This window comes from Hemitrygon akajei, unplaced genomic scaffold (assembly GCF_048418815.1).
Source record: "Hemitrygon akajei unplaced genomic scaffold, sHemAka1.3 Scf000063, whole genome shotgun sequence".
Classification (NCBI taxonomy): domain Eukaryota; kingdom Metazoa; phylum Chordata; class Chondrichthyes; order Myliobatiformes; family Dasyatidae; genus Hemitrygon; species Hemitrygon akajei.
Genome location: NW_027331949.1, coordinates 1,591,923 through 1,611,592, shown reverse-complemented (window position 1 = coordinate 1,611,592; position 19,670 = coordinate 1,591,923). Strand labels below are relative to the sequence as shown.

Below are 19,670 nucleotides of genomic sequence, written 5' to 3'. Positions count from 1 at the left end.
GATCTGCTGGGACCTCTGCTGTTTGTGATGTATATAAATGTGGGTTGCAAAGTTGGCAGATGCTGCGAAGATTGGCAGTGTTGTGGATGGTGCAGTCGATTAGTGAAGAATGCAGTGGGATATTGTTCAGCAGCAGCTATGGGCAGATAAATGGCAGATGGAGTTTAAACTGGCTGAAGGTGAAGGGACCATTCAAGGGAAGACTTTACTGTGTGTCACCCGGGCAGCCGGAGCGATGAACTGGGATGCCAAGATTCCTCAGACCCTTAGTGCTGATGAGCCCAGGAATCTTGGTGTCCAAGCTCAGAGCTCCCTCACAGTCGAGGCACTGAGCTTGCAATACTCCAGCTGTGTTGCAGGAAGTGCAAGCTGTTCTGGTCGGGAAGGAGGTGAGGGTGCAGAAGTGGTTTACCAGGAATCGAGGGCATGTGCTACAACGAGAGGCTGCACAAACTTGGGTTCTCTTCTCTGGAGCGGTGGAGGCTGGCGAAAGATCTGGTAGAGGTTTATAAAATTATGAGAGGCATAGATAAAGTGTCTTCCACCCACCCCCCGCCCCTGGGGTTGAAATGTCTTATACCAGAGGGGTTATTTCAAAGATGAGAAGCGCAAGGTTCATTTTACGCAGAGACCGCTGGACACCAGGAATGCGCCACTAGCGGTGGTGGTAAATGCAGATAACATTGACAGACGTTAGAATAGGCTCGTGTATGTGAGGAAAATTGAAGTATATGGACATCGTATTAGAGAATCACGTGGCTCCTTTATATAGATCAGAAACAGTGGAGGTCCCAGTGGACCTCTAATTACAGACTTCCTTTGCAGTAACTACCCGCTGTTGTTTGGACCCGTAGCCTTTTTTTCAGGCGACTTTTATCCCCACGGCCATTCTGCCCCTTAGTTTTCTAGCGCATTACAGCCGCACCTCCCCGGTGACGTCAAAAAACCGCAGCATCCCGTTCATCAAATCTACAGGCTCCGCCTCCCCTCGCAAACGTCCTCCTCTTATCAATTAGGTTCCAAAGCGACCCGCCTATCAATGGTGAAGTTGCCCAATCGCAGCACGCCCTACTCGCCAGATCCCGCCCTATATTTCGGTACGGCCCCGCCTCTCCGGGGACGTCCTCCAACCGGAGCGCGTCTACTCCGACAGGTCCCGCCCCATCTTGACATCACCTTACCGCAGCACGCCTGTCAAAGCGGAGCCGCTCCAAACCCGCCTCCCCATGACGTCAGCTTACCGCAACTGCCTTCCCGGCCGGGCGGCGCCGACCAACCGCAGGCCCCACCCCCTGACGTCACGAGGCGACACTGCGCAGCCGCTGGGTGGCCTCGCATCCACCATGAACTCGTTGCTGGGGCCCAACTTCTTGCTGGTGGCTGCGGCGGCGGCCGAGGTCGAGGACGTGGGCCTGGGGCTGCCGCCGGGACCCTACCCGGCCACCATGGCGCTCCGCGACGACCTGGGCTCCAACATCAGCCTGCTGAAGGCGCTGAACCTGCGCTTCCGCTGCTTCCTGGCGCGGGTGCACGAACTGGAGCGGCGCAACCGGCAGCTGGAGCAGCGGCTGGAGAAGGGGTCGAGCCCGGGCTCCGGCTCCGCCACCGCCACCCGGGACCGGGCCGTGCAGGTTGGTGGCCCCATCGGCCTCGGGCTGGGCCTGCCCTACACGCTGGCCCTCGGACCTGCCAATGGCATCGGGAGCCGGCCACTGAGCCCCGGGTCCGAGCTGCCGCCGCCCGGCGGGGGCGGCGGCGCCGCATCGGGTGTCCCCGGTGCGGCCGTGCAGGTGGACACCATCAGCCCCGAGCTCCGCGCTCTCTACAACGTGTTGGGCAAGGTGCGCCGGGAACGGGACGAGCTGCGGCACAGGTACCGGGGCGGGGGGAGCTGCGGCAAAGGGACGGAGGGAGGGTCGCGGGGGTGAGTGTGGAGCCCGGGATGGAGGCGTGGAAGGGGCGGAAGTGAACGGGAGGGGGAGGCGGTGAAGCGCAGATACGGGGGTCCGGAGCGACAGCTGTATTTGGGTCACAGGGAGGGGAGAGCTGAGACTCGGAGCGACCCTCATGGATGAGTTGGGTCACAGAGTGGAGAGCGGAGGATCAGTGCGTCAGAGAGATCCTCATTGATGGAGGGTAGAGCTGAGTCTCAGGCAGGTTGACCGGGAGAATGAGGAATCTGAGACGTGATGGTGACTAAGTGGGAGCGAGGAGGGGGTTGATGTTGTGGAGAGGCAGAGGGCGGGTGGTCGGGGGCAAGTTGAGGCACAGGTGGCTGAGGGGGAGATGGCCACGGGCAGCGAAAGGACATGCATGGTCCTGCTCTTTGGTAGAAGGAATAAAAGGCGCACACTGTTTTCAAAATGGGGAACAAATTGATAATTTTGAGGGCTAAAGGGCTTGGGACTCATCTTGCTGCATTCCTTGAAGGTTAATTTGCAGGCTTGGTCAGTAGCGATGAGGAGAAATTTCCTCAGAAGGTGGTGGAACAGTGGAATTCAATGTTGGAGATGACTGTGGCAGTCAAGCTACTGGGTATATTTAAAATGTAGGTTGGCACATTCTTGATTAGTACTGCCATCAAAGGTTTTGAGGAGAAGATGGGAGAATGGGGTTGAGAGGAGAAATCAGCGATGCTGGAAAGATAGGGTTCGATGGGCCCAATGGCTTAGCACTGTTCCTTTGGCGTGTGGGAGATGTGGGTGGTCCAGCTGGTGGGACAGAGGGCTGGTGAGGGGGAGTGGTGGAGGGGTTTGAATTGAGGGCCTGGGGGAGCGGGTGGGAGGGGCAGGTGGAGATGGGAAGAGTGTGAGGGGGTGTGGCGGGGAGTTTGGAGAACGGGGGAGTGAGGCGGAGATGGTAGTGGTGAAGAGAAAGGGGAGTGGGCGGGAGGGAGGGGTCACTATAGTGGAGGGAGTGAACGGGGATGGGTGGGTGGTGACTGCGAAGCCCTGACTGACCGCGCTCTGGCTCCGCAGGTGGGAGCAGGAGTACCGGCTACGAGTGGAGCTGCAGGACAGGGTGGCCCTGCTGGAGGAGGTGAGCGCGATGAACCTGCCCCCCCCCCCCCCCCCCCCACCCAACCAAAAACGGAACTGTAAATGCATCTTCTCACCGACCCTGGTGCCCCTCCTCCCCTTTCTCCTGCAGTTCACCCTCCTCTTCTGTCTGATCGCTCCCCGCCCCTCGAGCCCATGGTCATTTCCACCTAACACCTCCCAGTTTCTTACTTCACCCCGCTCACTGTCTTCATCTGTTGCCCAGCTTATTCCCCTTCCCCCACCTCTTTAATTCTGGTGCCCTCCCCCCTTCCTTTCCAGTCCTGACGAAGGATCTCGACCCGAAACACTCGACTATTCATTCATTCCCATGGAACGTCACCTGGCCTGTTGAGTTCCTCGGGCATACTTATTGTGTGTGTTGGGCTTAATTTCCAACATCTGCTGAACCTCTTGTGTTGAACATATCACAATGCCGTCCCCTAAAGATAATATCTTCTGTGGGTGACCACTACTTGGAACGGAAGGTGCTGTCCTCACCCGCTCTATAACGTGGTCGGGGGACAGGTCCCTACTGTGGTGTCTGCCTGTTTCGGTGGGCAACCCCCCCCCCTTTCCAGACCACAGTGGTAACGCCATATCCTTTACCCTTCCGCATCTATTCTGGCCAGTTCTTGCTGGCTGACCCGGCCGCTGGCTCGTGAAGCAAGCCCTTCGTGTCCTCACGGCAGAAGGTACATCCACTACAGTCACTTCTGGGCTTCTCTTCCCCATCCCCTTCTTCCGGTCGATCTCCCCAGCCCAGCCGGGGTGGGTTCATCCCACTGCTATCCCAAACCTAAAGCTTCCCGCTGGGCTGAGCTGGACCTTCAGTGGAAGTGGACTGTCCAGCCCTGAGGACTCTGTATTCTTACAAAGATATTTACACCCTGCATCATCCACGGCAGTCTCATCATCTCTTATGTGATCCTTCCCCGGATCCCGCTGCCCCTCACTTCTCCCTCAGCGCGGTGATATGTCTCCATTACTGGCATTCCCGGTAGTTGCCCGCATTCCTTCCCTGGGCCATACTGTCCCACGTCTTCCTCGGGCATTCCACTTCAGCTGGCGCCTGAGTATCTTTCGGGAGGTAATGTTGCATCTCTTAGGACCCTGGTCTGACCCCACTTGGAGTACTGAGCTCGGTTCTGGTTACCTCACTACAGGAAGGACGTAGAAGCCATAGAAAGGGTGCAGAAGAGATTTACAAGGATGTTGCCTGGATTGGGAAGCATGTCTTATGAACATAAATTGAGTGAACTCGGCCTTTTCTCCTTGGAGCGACGGAGGATGAGAAGTGACCTGGTAGAGGTGTACAAGATGATGAGAGGCATTGATCGTGTGGATAGTCAGAGGCTTTTTCCCAGGGCTGAAATGGTTGCCCCAAGAGGACACAGGTTTAAGGTGCTGGGGAGTAGGTAAGAGGAGATGACAGGGTAAGTTTTTTACTCAGAGAGTGGTGAGTGCGTGGAATGGGCTGCCGGCAAATGTGGTGGAGGTGGATACGATAGGGTCTTTTAAGAGACTTTTGGATAGAAAAAATAGAGGGCTATAGGTAAGCCTAGTGATTTCTAAGGTAGGGACATGTTTGGCACAAATTTGTGGGCCGAAGGTGAATTTGTAGGTTTTCTATGTTTCTATATTCTTTAAAAACTTCAGAAGACAGAGAACCAGGTGCCCAAGTGTTGTGAGAGCTGATTCTCTGGGTACACAGATTATTTGATAGTATCGGTTTGGGTCTGCAAGCTCCTTTGAACTTGCTTACAGTGCTGCAAAGTACTTAAACCCATAGTTGCCTGAGTTTGGGCCGGCCAATTAACACAGCCTCGTTGTCATAATGTTGATCTTTTGAGCAGCCAGCCCCGTGTTTTCGGCCAGCCTGTGCTCCACGGACACTGTTTATTTGCAAAGGAGTTCGTTACTGCACACAATTTACGTTACGGACTGAGACTGGTTCTTGAATTCAAATCTGCTACATTCAGGTACTTCCAGAGTACTACCTACTGGCCCCCTTAATCTACGATCTGTCCACGCTAGTGTCTTTCCGGTAATGGCATAGGCTCTGACCTTGTTTCAGCATCCCCGTGTGCAGCGCGTTGTCGTCGTCTGAAAACGCAAGTAAAGAACATTCACTTTGTCAACGGTGTCTGTTGTTTCCATAAAGAGTTTCAGCAGACGTGTCTGGCTAGATATCTCCATGAAGAAGCTACGCTGACTTTGGCCTGTTTTATAATGTACCTCCAAAATCTTGTTCTTAATAATGGACTCAAAAAATCTTACCAACCCACTAACTGGTCTATAATTTACTGCTTTTTGCCTTCCTCCCTTTTGACATTAGCAATTACCCAATCCTCCGGAACCATTCCAGAATCTACTGATTCTTGAAAGATCACTGCCCATGTCTCCACAATCTCTTCCTGGCCAATCTGTCTATCTGCCTTCAGACTCTTAATCTTCCCAAGCACCCTCTCCTTAGTGATAGTGACTACCCTCAGTGGCATTCTTAGATTTCTGACATATCTGGTGTCTTCCTCAGTGAAGACTGACTTATTGAGCTCATCTGCCATTTCTTTGTTCTCCTCCCCCCCCCCCAATTAGTATCTCATTTTATTGACGTGCCTGTTTATATATCTGAAAATACTCATATTATTGGTTAGTGTACCTTTGCATTTAATCTTTTCTCTCCTTTACTGCTATTTAGTTGGCTTTTAAAAGCTTCCCACTAATGCCTCCTCTTTTGCTGTCTGTGGCTTCCCTCGTCAGCCAGGGTTGCTTCATCCTCCCTTTAGAATGCTTCTCCTTTCAAATGAACCGATCTCTAATGGGGGGGGGGGGGGGGGGAGAGAACAAAGAAATGGCAGATGAGCTCAATAAGTCGGTCTTCACTGTGAAAGACACCAGATATGTCAGAAATCTAAGAATGCCAGTGAGGGTAGTCACTCCTAGAACCTCCAACCAATGCTGCCGTGCCATTGTCCCTGCTAGTGTCCCCTTCCAATCAACTTGGTCCAGCAGCCCCCCTCTCACCTTTCTGGTTCCTTTAATTCCACTGTAATATTGCTACATCTCATTTTAGCTTCTCCCTCTCAAGCTGCAGGGTGTATTCTATCATATTAACACCACTGCCTCCTGAGGATCTGTTTACCCTTGATCTCCCGGTTCAAATCGGGTTCACCGCACCCAAGCCAGAACTGCCTTTTCCCCAGTGGGGAAAGCCATCTCGCGGCCATTTTAAAACCTCTTTCTCTTGGGATCGAGCGCCAACCTGTTTTCCCCAATCTGATTTACCTGCACATTGAAATCCCCGACATCCCTCATGACCTTGCCGATTTTTAGATGTCATCTCCATCACCTGCTGTAATTTGTACCCACATCCAAGGCCTGTCTACCACTCCCATCAGGGTCTTTTCACCCTTGCACTTTCTTAACTCTAGCCTGTAGATCCTATGTCACTTGTTTGTAATGATTTGATTTCTTTTTAAATTTACTAATGGTGCCAGACCAACCCCTCTACACACTTGCTTGTCCTTTTGATAGGAAGAGCATCTTTGGATGCTAAGCTCCCACTGCAGGTTTCCTTTGGCCATGACTAGGTGATGCCCACAACGTCTTACCTGCCAGTTTCTTTTTCAATATGTTTATTAATGTATACAAGAATATATAACAAATACAGAGTATATATATTAAAAAATTACTAACAATGCAGACGATAGAAAAATTTAACTGTACAGGACTGAGTAACATATGTGTATATAGTATAGTATATACGAGTATACATTAGGAATTTTATATATATATATATATATATATATATATATAAAATCTAGCCCCATCAAGAAAGCCAATGGGTAAGAGCAAGGAAAAAAATATTTAAAAAAAAAAGTGTTGCTAAGTTGTTAACAAAGAATAACATAAATAATAACATCGACATAGAAAATAAACCTTTCACAAGTTAGAGTAGTAATTCATAAAAGAACCCCATGTCGTATAAAAGTACTGTACTGAATTAGAAATAGAATACCGAATCTTCTCCAAACTAAGATGAGTCATAATGTCTTGTAACCACCGCATATGAGTAGGAGAGACTGCTTCTTTCCATTTAAGCAAAATCCGTCTTCTCGCCATAAGTGAGATAAAAGCTGGAACATACAAGTCTGAGGGAGTTAAAGTTATATCTTGAGTTCCGAGAATACCAAAGAGAGCAGTAAGAGAATTAGGTTCAAAGTTAGTGTTTAAAAAGTTGAGAAAAAGTAGAAAATACATCTTTCCAAAATTTTTCTAAGCTGGGACATAACCAAAACATACTACCGTAGATTTCGCACTACAGAGCGCACCTGATTAAAAGCCGCTGGCTCTAATTTTAGAAAGAAAATCAATTTTGTACTTGTACAAGCCGCACCGGATTTTAGGCTGCAGGTGTCCCACGTTGTAATATGAGATATTTACACAGAAAGATATTACACGTGAGGATTTTTAAACTTTTAATTAAATCCATATGGTAACATAAACAAATACATATTGCAAATGCTTTTTTTCGAACCGTGCCTGTAACGCGGCTACTTTTAAATATACATATGTATCGGTAACACACAAATTACGTTGCGTATACTTTTTTACTGAACAACATTCCAATATCTCCTAACGACTGGTAAAAAATATATATACTGCAGCCTACCAGGAAAAGTTATTGATCGCCTTTAACTTAAAAGCAGCGTTCGCTCGGGTCTAATGCCGCTCGCCCCCCCACCTTCCCGTTTATCGCAAACCGGTATTTCCCACAAGACGCGGCGAAACCGGATGTGACGTCATAGCATCCCGGGATGTAGTACAGAAAACAAATATACCGGGTACTTAAAACACTTCTAACTTTAACTAGAAAATACTAACAAATGAATTACTAAGCGAAAATATTATAAACTAAATAACTGCCATAAAGGCAGCACAATGCTTTTCTTCGAGTGTTTTCCATGTTGATGAGGGTGAGTACAAATGACTGATTTACAATAATTTAATTGTGAAAGTGCGCTTGATTTATCATACAATTTCATTGGACCTCTGTGAACTACTCATCAATTTTATTGGTCTACTGTTACGAGGCAAAATGTTTTTGGCGGCATGAAAAAAAATCATGCATTAGCCGCACCGTAGTAAAGGCCGCAGAGTTCAAAGCTGTTCAAAATGTGGGAAAAAAGTAGCGGCTTATAATCCGACATCTACGGTAATTAACAAAGCATTGGCTGAATTACATTTGTCACAAGTTGGAGAAATATCAGAATAAAAACGGGATAATTTCTCATCAGATAAATAGGCTCTGTGTACCACTTTAAATTGTACCAAAGAATGATGAGCACAAAAAGATGACTTATTCACTAATTTCAAAATGGCATTCCAATCTTCATCAGAGATTTGCATATTCAGATCATGCTCCCAAGCTTGCCTAATATTATGTAAAGACAGCTGCTTAAACCTGCCAGTTTCTAACTGCTCTGCAAGATTGAATGCTGCATGCATTCAAATGTAACTCCTTTAATACTGTACTCATCACACTTTTCAATTCTGTCTCTGTTGCCTGAAGTCAAATCCTTAACCCTTTCAAAATGTGGTCCTTTTTTTTTATTCTGGTGACTTTCATTACCGCTCCTGCACTCCCCCATCCCATTTACTTTATCCTTACTTTTCCAAGCTGCTGAACAACCCCCGCCCCACTGCTATTTGGTCCTCAGCCCTGGTGATACGATTGACCAGCGTCCTTGCCCCTGCATAGTTCAGGTGGAGCCCGTCCTGTCAGAGCAACTCCCACCTTCCCCAATGCCCCAAGAGCCCACAAATTCACATCCACTCCTCCCACACCAAACTTTGAACCACGCGTTTAGTTCCCCGATCGATTAATCCTTTGCGGATTTGCACATCTCCGGTAAGAGTCCAGAGATTATTGCCATCTTTGGCTTTGCTTTTTAATGTCACACCCAGCTGCTCAAGTTCCCTCAGCAGAGCCTCGTTCCCCATTCGCCCTCTCTCATTGGTCCCCACGTGGGCCACGACAACTCCAGATTCTGCTGGGGTTCAAATGGACACGGGCAATTTGCTGTATTGGGGCTTTTGATGGTTACGTTATCCATTCGGGAAGCAGTGTGGAGATCTGTCCCGACAAAAGAAGGTGTAAGCCTCCTCTTCCCTCCTCTCGGCTGCAGATCGCCCCTGGGCCTGGTGCAGTTGCTGCTTAGCCCCCCCAGCCCCAAGAAAGGCTCTGAAAGTAAACCAGGAAATTATAGGCCAGTGAGCATGGTATCAGGAGTGGGAAAGTTACTGGAAGGTATTCGAATGGACTGGATGTCTGAATATTTGGATAGGCAGGGACTGATCAGGAATAGTCAGGATGGCTCTGTCATGGTGGGCCATGTTCAATCAATCTTGTAGAGTATTTCGAGGAAGTTACCAGGAAGGTGGATGAAGGCAAGGCAGGGGACTTTAGCAGGGCGCTTGACAAGGTCCACACAGGGGAGGTTGGACCAGAGGGTTCAGTCGCTTGGCATTCAAGATGAGGTAGCAAATTGGACATTGGCCTTGTGGGAGAAGCCAGAGAGTGGTAGTAGATGGTTGCCTCTCTCGCTGGAGGTCTGCTGCAGGGATGGGTGCCGGACCTGTTGTCGTTGGTCATCTGCGTGGTAATGTGGTAAGATAAATCGGCAGGTTTGTGGATGACAGGAAGATTAGGAGTGCAGTGTATAGTGAGGGAGATCATCAGAGCTGGCAGCGAGATCTTGACCAGCTCGAGATTGGTTTGGAAAATGGCAGGTGGGATTGAATGCAGACAAGTGCGAGGTTTCACACTTCAGTAGCACAGTTCACAGTCTTACACAGTGAACAGGAGGTCACTGAGGGAGCAAAGGAATACAGGTCCATGATTCATTGAAAGTGTCATCACAGGTAGATAGAGTTGTTAAGAGAGCTTTTGGGATATTGTCCTTGATGAGTATCAAGTCCAGGAGCTGGAACGTTATGTTGAAGTTGTACAAGACATTGGTGAGGCCAAATTTGGAGTATGGTGTGCAGTTTTGGTCACCTACCTACAGGAAATAAGGTTGAAGTGCAGAGAAATTTTACAAGGATGTTGCCAGGCCTGGAGGACCGGAGTTGTTAAGAAAGATTGGATGGGTTAGAACTTTATTCCTTGGAGCGTAGAAGGTTGAAAGGAGAATTGATAGAGTTGGTTTAGACAGGGTAATTGTAAGCAGACGTTTTCCACTGAGGCTGGGTGGGACCACAACTTGTCATGGGTTAAGGGTAAAAGACGAAAAAGTTTAAGGGGGACACGAGGGGAAACCTGTTTCCTATGGCGGGAGAGTCTAAGAGTCTGATCTGTGGAATTTGTTGCCACAGGCAGCTGTGAAGGCCAAGTCTTTATGTATATTTAAGGCAAAAGTTGATAGATTCTTGATTGATCAGGGCATGAAGGGATATGGTGGGCAGGGAGGCAAGAGATTGGGACTCAGGACAATTGGATCGGCCATGATGAAATGGCGGAGCAGACCAGATGGCCTGTAATTCTGCTCCTATATCTTATGGAAATGTCTTCACTCGCAGGAACAAGCTGCCAGCACAAGTGGTGCTCGTGAGCTCGATTTCAACGTTTAAGAGAAGCTTGAATGGGTTCACGGGTGCGGAGGGCTGTGGTAAATGGGAGTAGGTAGTTTGGATGGTTCAGCATGGGCCAAAGGGCGTGTTTCTGTGGTGTACTCTCCTGTGATTCTGCATAATGATCACTGCCTCCTTTGGGTTTCTTGACTTCAATCTCCCCAGTTCATTACCCAACACGCAATCCAGAATTGCCTTTTCTGCAGAGGGGTCGACCACAAGCTGCTGAAAAAGGCCGTCTCGTAGACCTCCTCTTGGGGTCCAGCGCCACCCTGATGATTTCCAATCTACCTGCATATTGAAATACCCCGTGGCCACTGTGACATTGCCCTTTTCACATGACTTCTCTCTCTCCCCTGGTAATCTCTATCCCAACATCCCGGCCTCTGTCAGGATCCCATCGGGATATCTATGCCCCGGCCGTCTTTAAGTCTACCTGTTGTAACTTGTACCCCACACACGCGCAGGTCCTTTCACCCAAGATTTGCCGTTGACCTTTGAACCTGCTGTGATCAACCTAACTTTTCCCTCCAGCATGTCGCCCTCTGGTTTTCTCTCATCCGATTCATAGATTATTAAATGCCACTGATGTATCTGCCTCTTCCACGCACCCACCAGTCTCTGTGGCATGCCCCGAACCCCCCAACCATAAATTCATCCACTTGCTCTAAAATTAATGAGAGCCTTTTCTGGGGGGGGGGGGGGGGGGGTGCGGAAGTCTCTGGCTATCATCTCGATCTCTGTCTCATTATCACTTTCGAGTTGCCTCTTATCCTGCTCTGCCCCAAAGAGAAAAGCCCGTCTCGGCCTATCCTCACTCGTGTCGTGCCCTCTGGTCCAGCAGCATCCAGGTAAATCTCCTCTGCACCCACATTCCCTTGTAACGGAGTGACCAGAACTGAGCTAGATATTCCATGCAGAAGGTTTTGTCACAGGCTACGACGTTACCCCACAGCTCGTGAACTCAATCCCCTGACACGTGAACGCCAACACACTGTGTGCCTTCTTAAAAATCCCATCAAATTTGAGGGAGTTGTGGCTGTGGACCCTGTGATCTCTGTTCCTCCACCCTGCCGTTAACCCTGTATCTCTCTCAAAATACTGGAAAAACTCTTCTTTCTTTATCAATCTTTTTATTGATTTAAAAAGAGCATATACACAAGCAAGAGGGGAATTATCTCAAATATATATATATCAATAACAATGCATACAGAAGGTGAAATAAACATTATCAAAATCATCAAATTATCAAAATCTGATATAGTATGTATAATAAGGAAAATGATAATTAATTCTCATCAATTCATAAAAAGAAAAAAACTTTTAAAAATTTTGATATGGAAACCCCCCACTATTCCAGAACTGGCCTGTTTATAGTGTTTCTTTCTTTCGTTATCAATCTTTTTGTTGATTTAAAAAGAGCATATACACAAGCAAGAGGGGAATTATCTCAAATATATATATATCAATAACAATGCATACAGAAGGTGAAATAAACATTATCAAAATCATCAAACATTATCAAAATCTGATATAGTATGTATAATAAGGAAAATGATAATTAATTCTCATCAATTCATAAAAAGAAAAAAACTTTTAAAAATTTTGATATGGAAACCCCCCACTATTCCAGAACTGGCCTGTTTATAGTGTTTCTTTCTTTCGTTATCAATCTTTTTGTTGATTTAAAAAGAGCATATACACGAGCAAGAGGGGAATTATCTCAAATATATATATATCAATAACAATGCATACAGAAGGTGAAATAAACATTATCAAAATCATCAAACATTATCAAAATCTAATATAGTATGTATAATAAGGGAAAAGATAATTAATTCTCCTCTTATTAATTCGTAAAGAGAAACCGTGCCGTTAACCTTGTATCTCTCTCAAAATGCTGGAAAAACTCTGCTGGTCAGGAATCTATGGAAATGAATACACCGTTGATGCTTGGGGCCGACGCCCTCCCTCAGGACCTGTACGTCACCCTGCGTTCTGCTTATAAATTTGACATTGCAAAGTGACTGGAAGGGTCCTTTTCTTTCTGGGACTCAGGAAGGGTCTCGACCCGAAACGTCGACTGTTCACCCTCTTCCTGGCCGGCTGAGTTGCTCCAGCATATTGTGTGGGTTGTTATTGGAATGCTGCCAGGGTGGAGGAGTGCGAGGTAGAAGAGGAGGGAGTGCTTTGTGTGGAGTAGCTGAGTGGAGACGTGATGGAGGTTGATGAATAAAATTGTGGAATGCACAGATAGGGTAAGCAGTGAGAATCTTTTTCTCGCAGGAACATGTTTGGTGACAGAGGGCGTGCTTCTCAGCGTGGGGGTGGTGGGCGTGAGCAGGGGGAGTTTTTGTACTGCGCCGGGTGCCCATGGGATGTGCTGCCAGAGGGCGGTGGTGGAAGCAAATGCACTTGAGGGTTCAAAGAGGCCTTCAGACAGACACAGGAGCCTGTGGAGAGCGGAGGGGCGTGGGTCACGTGCAGGCTGGAGAGGCAGATTACGTTTGGCGCTATGGCCAGCACAGATGTCGGCGGCAGGAAAGGCCGACTGTGCAAGCTTTGGTGGGGGTGGGGGAAGGTGCAGAAGAGGCTCACTGAGATGCCGCCTGGAGTAGAGAGTATTGGAGAAGTTGGACAAAACGGAGTGGTTTTCTCCAGCAAGTTGGAGGCTGACTGAAGATCGAGGACAAGGAGTGGAAATTCCCCCACCACCCTGTGTAATATCTGGTGAGCATACGTTTCAGATGAGAAGGGGAAGATTTTAAAAAGGATATGCAAAGGCGTTTTGTGTTTTTTTACTGGGAGTAGAGGGTGCTGGAGTGTGCTTGCCTGGCTGGCAGTCAGGCAGGTGTGACAGGTGTTCACTAATCCTGGTCACAGATACATTAACACACAGCAAGGCGAGGGATGAGGGCCACGTGCAGGCGGGGGGGTTTAGTTACATAATATTCGGCACTGATGTCATCAGCACTGCCCCGTTTGATGTCCGTCTCTCAGGCTGTCTGGTCCCCACCAATGTCAACCTTCACGTTCGATCTGAGGACTAGCACCAGTCTCCCACCCCACCCCCCCACCCCCCCCCCAACATCCGATTCCACCAACGTGTTTGACCCCCTGATCTGCTCATGATTTTCTGGGAAATGCCAAGACTGATGAGCCTGGCGTAAGTGTTGGAGAGGATTTACCCCCCGTTTGGAAAAGTGAAGCTTGATTGGGGCGGGCAGCTTGGGCAGGCCGTCGTGGGATGGGTTCATTGTAGCCACATTCTGAGGCACGGTGAAGAACTTTTACACGTTGTTCAAAATGAATTTCTAATCAAAGTAAGACTGTGTATGTCACCATGTACTACCCTGAGATTTGCTTTTTTACAAAGAGGGAGAGAGAGATGGGTGGGGGAGGGGTAGAGGAGGATGGGGTGCAGAGGGAGAGAGGAAGAGAGATGGTGGGGGTAGGAGGGAGAGAGATGGTCGGGGGCAGAGGGAGAGAGATGGGCGGGGTTTGAGGGGGACAGACTGACTAGATGGACAGATACACAAAAGCAATGTGCAAAAGAAGATAAACAGTACAGGTACCAAAAAAAGTTGATAATTATAATAAATAATGCTCAGAGCAAAAGCTGCGGAGTCTGTAGGTTGTGGAATCAGTTCAGTTATGAACGAGGTTCAGAATGATCATTGAGCTGTTCCTGAAGCTGGTGGTGTGGGCCCGAGGCCCCTGCACCACCCTCCCAATGGCTGCAGCGAGAAGAGGCCATGGCACGGGTGGTGGGGGTCGGTGAGGAGGGGTGCTGCATTCCTTGTGGACCTGCTCGGTGCTGGGGAAGGGCTTTCAACGTGATGCACTGGGCTCTGTCCACCCTTCGGGTTTCATACAGATCACTTCGCTGCTCAGTGCATCGAGGCAGAAGAAGTTGTAAAAGAGCAACAGAGTAAAGTATCACAGAGAGAAAGTACAGTGCAGGTAGACGGGGTGCGAGGTCATTGCAAGTCGATGATGAGGTCATCGGGAGTCCATTTCATCATAGTAAGGAGACATTCAACACTGGGCATAATTTTCCGTCCGGGGTGGGTGGGCATTTACCGAGGCAGCGGGAAACTAGACAGGCTCCGTGGGGTGAAGCTGGTTTCCGTGTTGCGCCGAGCCGTGTCTCCAACTCTCTGCTGCTCCTTGCGGTCACCGGCGGAGTAGTTACCGTTCCAAGCTGCCGGAGCATCCGGATCGGGGGCGGCTGCTGTGGTGCATCCGTAAAGACAGTCAAGGGCCGACGGGGACGCTCGACCACAAGACAGGAGCAGAATTAGGCCATTCAGCCCGTTGAGTCTGTTCCGCCATTCCACCATGGCCGCCCCTCGATTTAGAGGCTGTGCCCTCTAGTTCTACCCCCACCAGGGATCATCCTCTCCACATCCACCCTATCTAGGCCTTTCCACGTTCGGTACTGAAGGAGCGTTGGCTGGCAAGTTGCGGAGCTGAACCGAACAGCCGTGTGGTTGTGGACAGTGTCGAATGCCACCAGAGGGTGTAGATCAGTTTTCGGTGAGGGCGGGGGCGATGGCAGATGGAGTTTTACCCAGACGGGTGTGCGGTACTAATCTTTGGGAGGTCGAACGTAAAGGGTTCTTCATTACCTGTCCATGGAGTTTGCAGCCCAGCTGTCTACAAGATACACAAGCCAGGGCAATACAGTATGGGGAGAAAGCTGTTGCCCACGTAGCAGGCTCCTCCTCTCCACGTGTCTAATGAACCCAAAGGAACGGCAACAGCAGGAGTTGCCAGTCAGCGTTGAACTCAACGTCGGACTGCCTCAGGGACTCCAGCTTTGGATTTTTCCTTCAGGGTTTACTCCCGAAACCCTCCCCACCTGCCTTCTTCCTGTAGCCATTAATTCCTCTCCTCTGCAACAGTCTGCCCAACTGCGCATTAGATATGTTTAGAGTGGTCGTCTCTACTGCTTCCCAGGGCAGAGAACTCGACAGATTCACTGCTGTCCAGGGATAGTTTCTCTTCTTTTCCATCTGAAATCTGTTCCCCTGAATCTTGAGGCGATGTCTTAAATCTTTTTATTAATTTTAAAAAACCATAAATGAAACATGAATACAGAGAGTTTGAAAGTACATAATTAATAAGTTAAGTATACATTCATATAGATGATAATCCATATATAATAACCTCCCAAACATAGTAATTACGAAAAATGGAGTAAATAAGAAAAAAAACCTAACCAACATATTATGTCAAATATACACAGTAGCGTCAATAAATCCGCACCTCCATCCAAATAATTAAGGATAATAGAAGCAGGGTTTAGGAAAAGTCAGTTTAACAGATACGAAAATGTTGGATAAATGCTCTCCAAGTTTCTTCAAATTTAACTGAAGAATCAAAGACAACATTTCTAATTTTTTCTAAGTTCAAACAAGAGATAGTTTGAGAAAACCACTGAAATATAGTTGGAGGATTAATTTCTTTCCAGTTCAATAGGATAGATCTTCTAGCCATTGATGTAACAAATGCAATCATCCGTCGAGCTGAGGGGGATAAACAAATATTATCCACCATTGGTAAACCGAAAATTGCAGTAATAGGATGCGGTTGCAATTTGTTATTCAGAACTGTTGAAATAATACCGAAAATATCTTTCCAATAATTTTGCAAACAAGGGCAAGACCAAAACATGTGGGTCAATGAAGCAATGAATGACATCTGTCGCAGATTGGATTAACATGAGAGTAAAATCAAACAAGTTTATCCTTGGGCATGTGAGCCCTATGTACAACCTTAAATTGTATTAGGGCATGTTTAGCACAAATAGAAGAGGAATTGACTAATTGTAAAATTTTCTCCCACTGCTCAGTGGGTATAAGACAATGAAGTTCTTTTTCCCATTCCTTCTTAATTTTTTCTGATACTTCTGGCTGTATTTTCATGATCATATTATAAATGGTAGCTACTAAATGCTTCTGGCAAGGATTCAGAGCTAAAAAAATTTCCGTAATGTCCATTGGACATAATTTCGGAAAAGACTAACATATTATTCAAGAAATTTCTAACTTGCAAATATCTAAAAAAAATGAGTTTTAGGTAAATTATATTTATTAGATAACTGTTCAAAGGACATAAAACTGTTATCTAAAAATAGATCACGAAAACATGTTATACCTTTTGTTTTCCATAATACAAAGGCTTGATCCATAAAAGAGGGTCGAAAAAAAGGTTAGGGCTTGATAAGATAAACTTATTCAAGCCAAAGAATTTACGAAATTGAAACCATATTCACAATGTATAAATAACTATGGGATTAGTTATTTGTTTATTCAATTTAGATAAAGAAAAAGGAAGTGAAGATCCTAAAATTGAAAACAATGAAAAGTCTTGTACAGATTTACATTCCAAATTTACCCATTGTGGGCAAGATGCTATAATCAATTCTTGTGTCCAAAATATTAAATATCGTATATTAACTGCCCAATAGTAAAATCTCAGGTTTGGCAAAGCCAAATCACCCTCCTTAGGCTTCTGTAAATATTTTTTGCTTAGTCTAGGATTTTTATTCTGCCACAGATATGAAGATATTTTAGAATCAATAATACCAAAAAAAAATTTAGGAATAAAAATTGGTAGTGCTTGGAATAAATATAAAATTTTCGGTAACACTATCTTTTTTTTTATTAGTTTTTTTATACATTTTCTACATAGCTACAGATAAAAAACCCCAAATCAAAATGAAGAACATTAATACAGTGCAAAAATAAACATACAATAATAATATGATACAAAGAAAATTATTGAGAAAGCACCCAAATTGAAGACATGTAAAATTAGTATCCTCCCCAAGCCCCACAACAAAAAAAAATTCAAACCAACCGCAACACAATATAGAGAATATAAATCAGGACAATCAAACCCCCAAAACTGTACACTTAGCAACAGAAGATATTCATGCCTACTACCAAAAAAAGAGGAGCTGAAAGCAAGGGACCGAAAAAAAAACCCTAGTCAAGAGGAAGGTTATGAAAGTACTCAATAAAAGGTCCCCATACCTTATGGAACTTTAAATCCGAATTGAGAACTGAATAATGAATTTTTTCAAGGTCTAAGCAGGCCATAATATCGTTAAGCCATTGAGCATGCGTGGGCGGGGCAACATCTCTCCATCTAAGGAGGATTAAACGTCTAGCCAGGAGAGAGGCAAAAGATAATATTCGACACTTAGTCGAACTCAGACGTAAATCTGTCTCACCCCAGAAACCGAACAAAGCAATTAAAGGGTTAGGTTCTAGGCGGTGATTCAGAATATGCGATAACGTTATGAAGACATCTTTCCAAAATTTCTCCAAGCTAGGACAAAGCCAGTTCATATGAATGAGAGAGGCCTCGCCCCTTTTGCATTTATCACAAAGCAGACTAATGTTAGGGTAGAATCGAGATAATTTAGATTTAGACATATGGGCTCTATGAACAATCTTAAACTGTAAAAGGCAATGGCGGGCGCAAAGAGAGGTTGAATTAACCGATCTGAGAATCGAGTCCCAAGTCTCATCAGATAAGGAGGTATTTAAATCATGCTCCCATGCCATTTTTATTTTATCCACACGGGCTGCTAATTTAGATAGATAGATAGATACTTTATTCATCCCCATGGGGAAATTCAACTTTTTTTCCAATGTCCCATACACTTGTTGTAGCAAAACTAATTACATACAATACTTAACTCAGTAAAAAATATGATAAGCATCTAAATCACTATCTCAAAAAGCATTAATAATAGCTTTTAAAAAGTTCTTAAGTCCTGGCGGTAGAATTGTAAAGCCTAATGGCATTGGGGAGTATTGACCTCTTCATCCTGTCTGAGGAGCATTGCATCGATAGTAACCTGTCGCTGAAACTGCTTCTCTGTCTCTGGATGGTGCTATGTACAGGATGTTCAGAGTTATCCATAATTGACCGTAGCCTACTCAGCGCCCTTCGCTCAGCTACCGATGTTAAACACTCCAGTACTTTGCCCACGACAGAGCCCGCCTTCCTTACCAGCCTTCCTTATCACGAATAAATGATATTAAACCTTTACCTAGTGGATTAATAGAAAGAAATAAGTCCATAACGTTTTTCTCAGGCATTTCAGGGAAGTTAGGAATTAAAGGAGTAATAAAGTGTCTAATTTGGAGATATCTTAAAAAAAAATGAGCATTAGGCAGATTGAACTTAGCAGAGAGCTGTTGAAAAGAAGCGAAGCGATTATCAATAAAAAGATCTTCAAAATATCTAATGCCCTTCCTATTCCTATACCAATCATGGAATGCTGAATCGTACGTAGTAGGTAAAAAGAGGTGATTATGTAAGATAGGGCTAGAAAAGGAAAAACCATGGAAACCATAGCATTTCCTAAACTGAGCCCATATACGCAGAGTGTGTCTAACAAGAGGATTAACTATTAATCTGGACAAACTGCTAGGGAGTACAGAGCCAAGAAGTGCAGAGATAGATAATTCTTTAGTGGAGCTCAACTCCATTGCCACCCAGTTAGGGCACTCGGGTTGACCATGAAAGAAAGACCAAAAGGTAGCACAATGTATATTGGCTGCCCAATAATATAAACGAAAGTTAGGTAAAGCCATGCCCCCCTCTTTTTTAGATTTTAGATTTTTGGAGATAACCTTTATTAATTCTAGAGCGCTTATTCTTCCACAGATATGACAAAATAATAGTCTAAGGAATCAAAAAAAGATTTAGGAATAAAAATTGGGATTGATTGAAATAAATGTAAAAGTTTAGGGAGAACATACATTTTAACAACATTAATACAACCTACCAAAGACATAGAAAGAGGTGACCATTGTAACAGACTCTGTTTAATAGTATATGAAAGATTGGCAAAATTTTCACGAAAGAGATCTTTAAACTTCCTTGTGACTGTAATCCCAAGATAAGTAAATTGATTATGAACTACTTTAAAAGGGAGATCACGAAATGTTAATTCTTGTGCTTCTTTATTAA

General features: G+C 45.9%; 1 protein-coding gene across 2 annotated transcripts in view; it reads left to right on the top strand.

Moving 5' to 3' along the window:
- Window positions 1–1,269: 1,269 nt before the first annotated feature.
- LOC140721872 (non-homologous end joining factor IFFO1-like) overlaps window positions 1,270–19,670 on the top strand; it is a 50,494-nt gene continuing 32,093 nt past the window's right edge. For both annotated transcript variants that reach the window (XM_073036696.1, XM_073036695.1), the window contains exons 1-2: window positions 1,270–1,873; window positions 2,979–3,039. In XM_073036696.1, coding sequence (XP_072892797.1) covers window positions 1,344–1,873; window positions 2,979–3,039 — 591 coding nt within the window. In that variant the 5' untranslated portion in view covers window positions 1,270–1,343. The remainder of the gene's footprint in view (window positions 1,874–2,978; window positions 3,040–19,670) is intronic.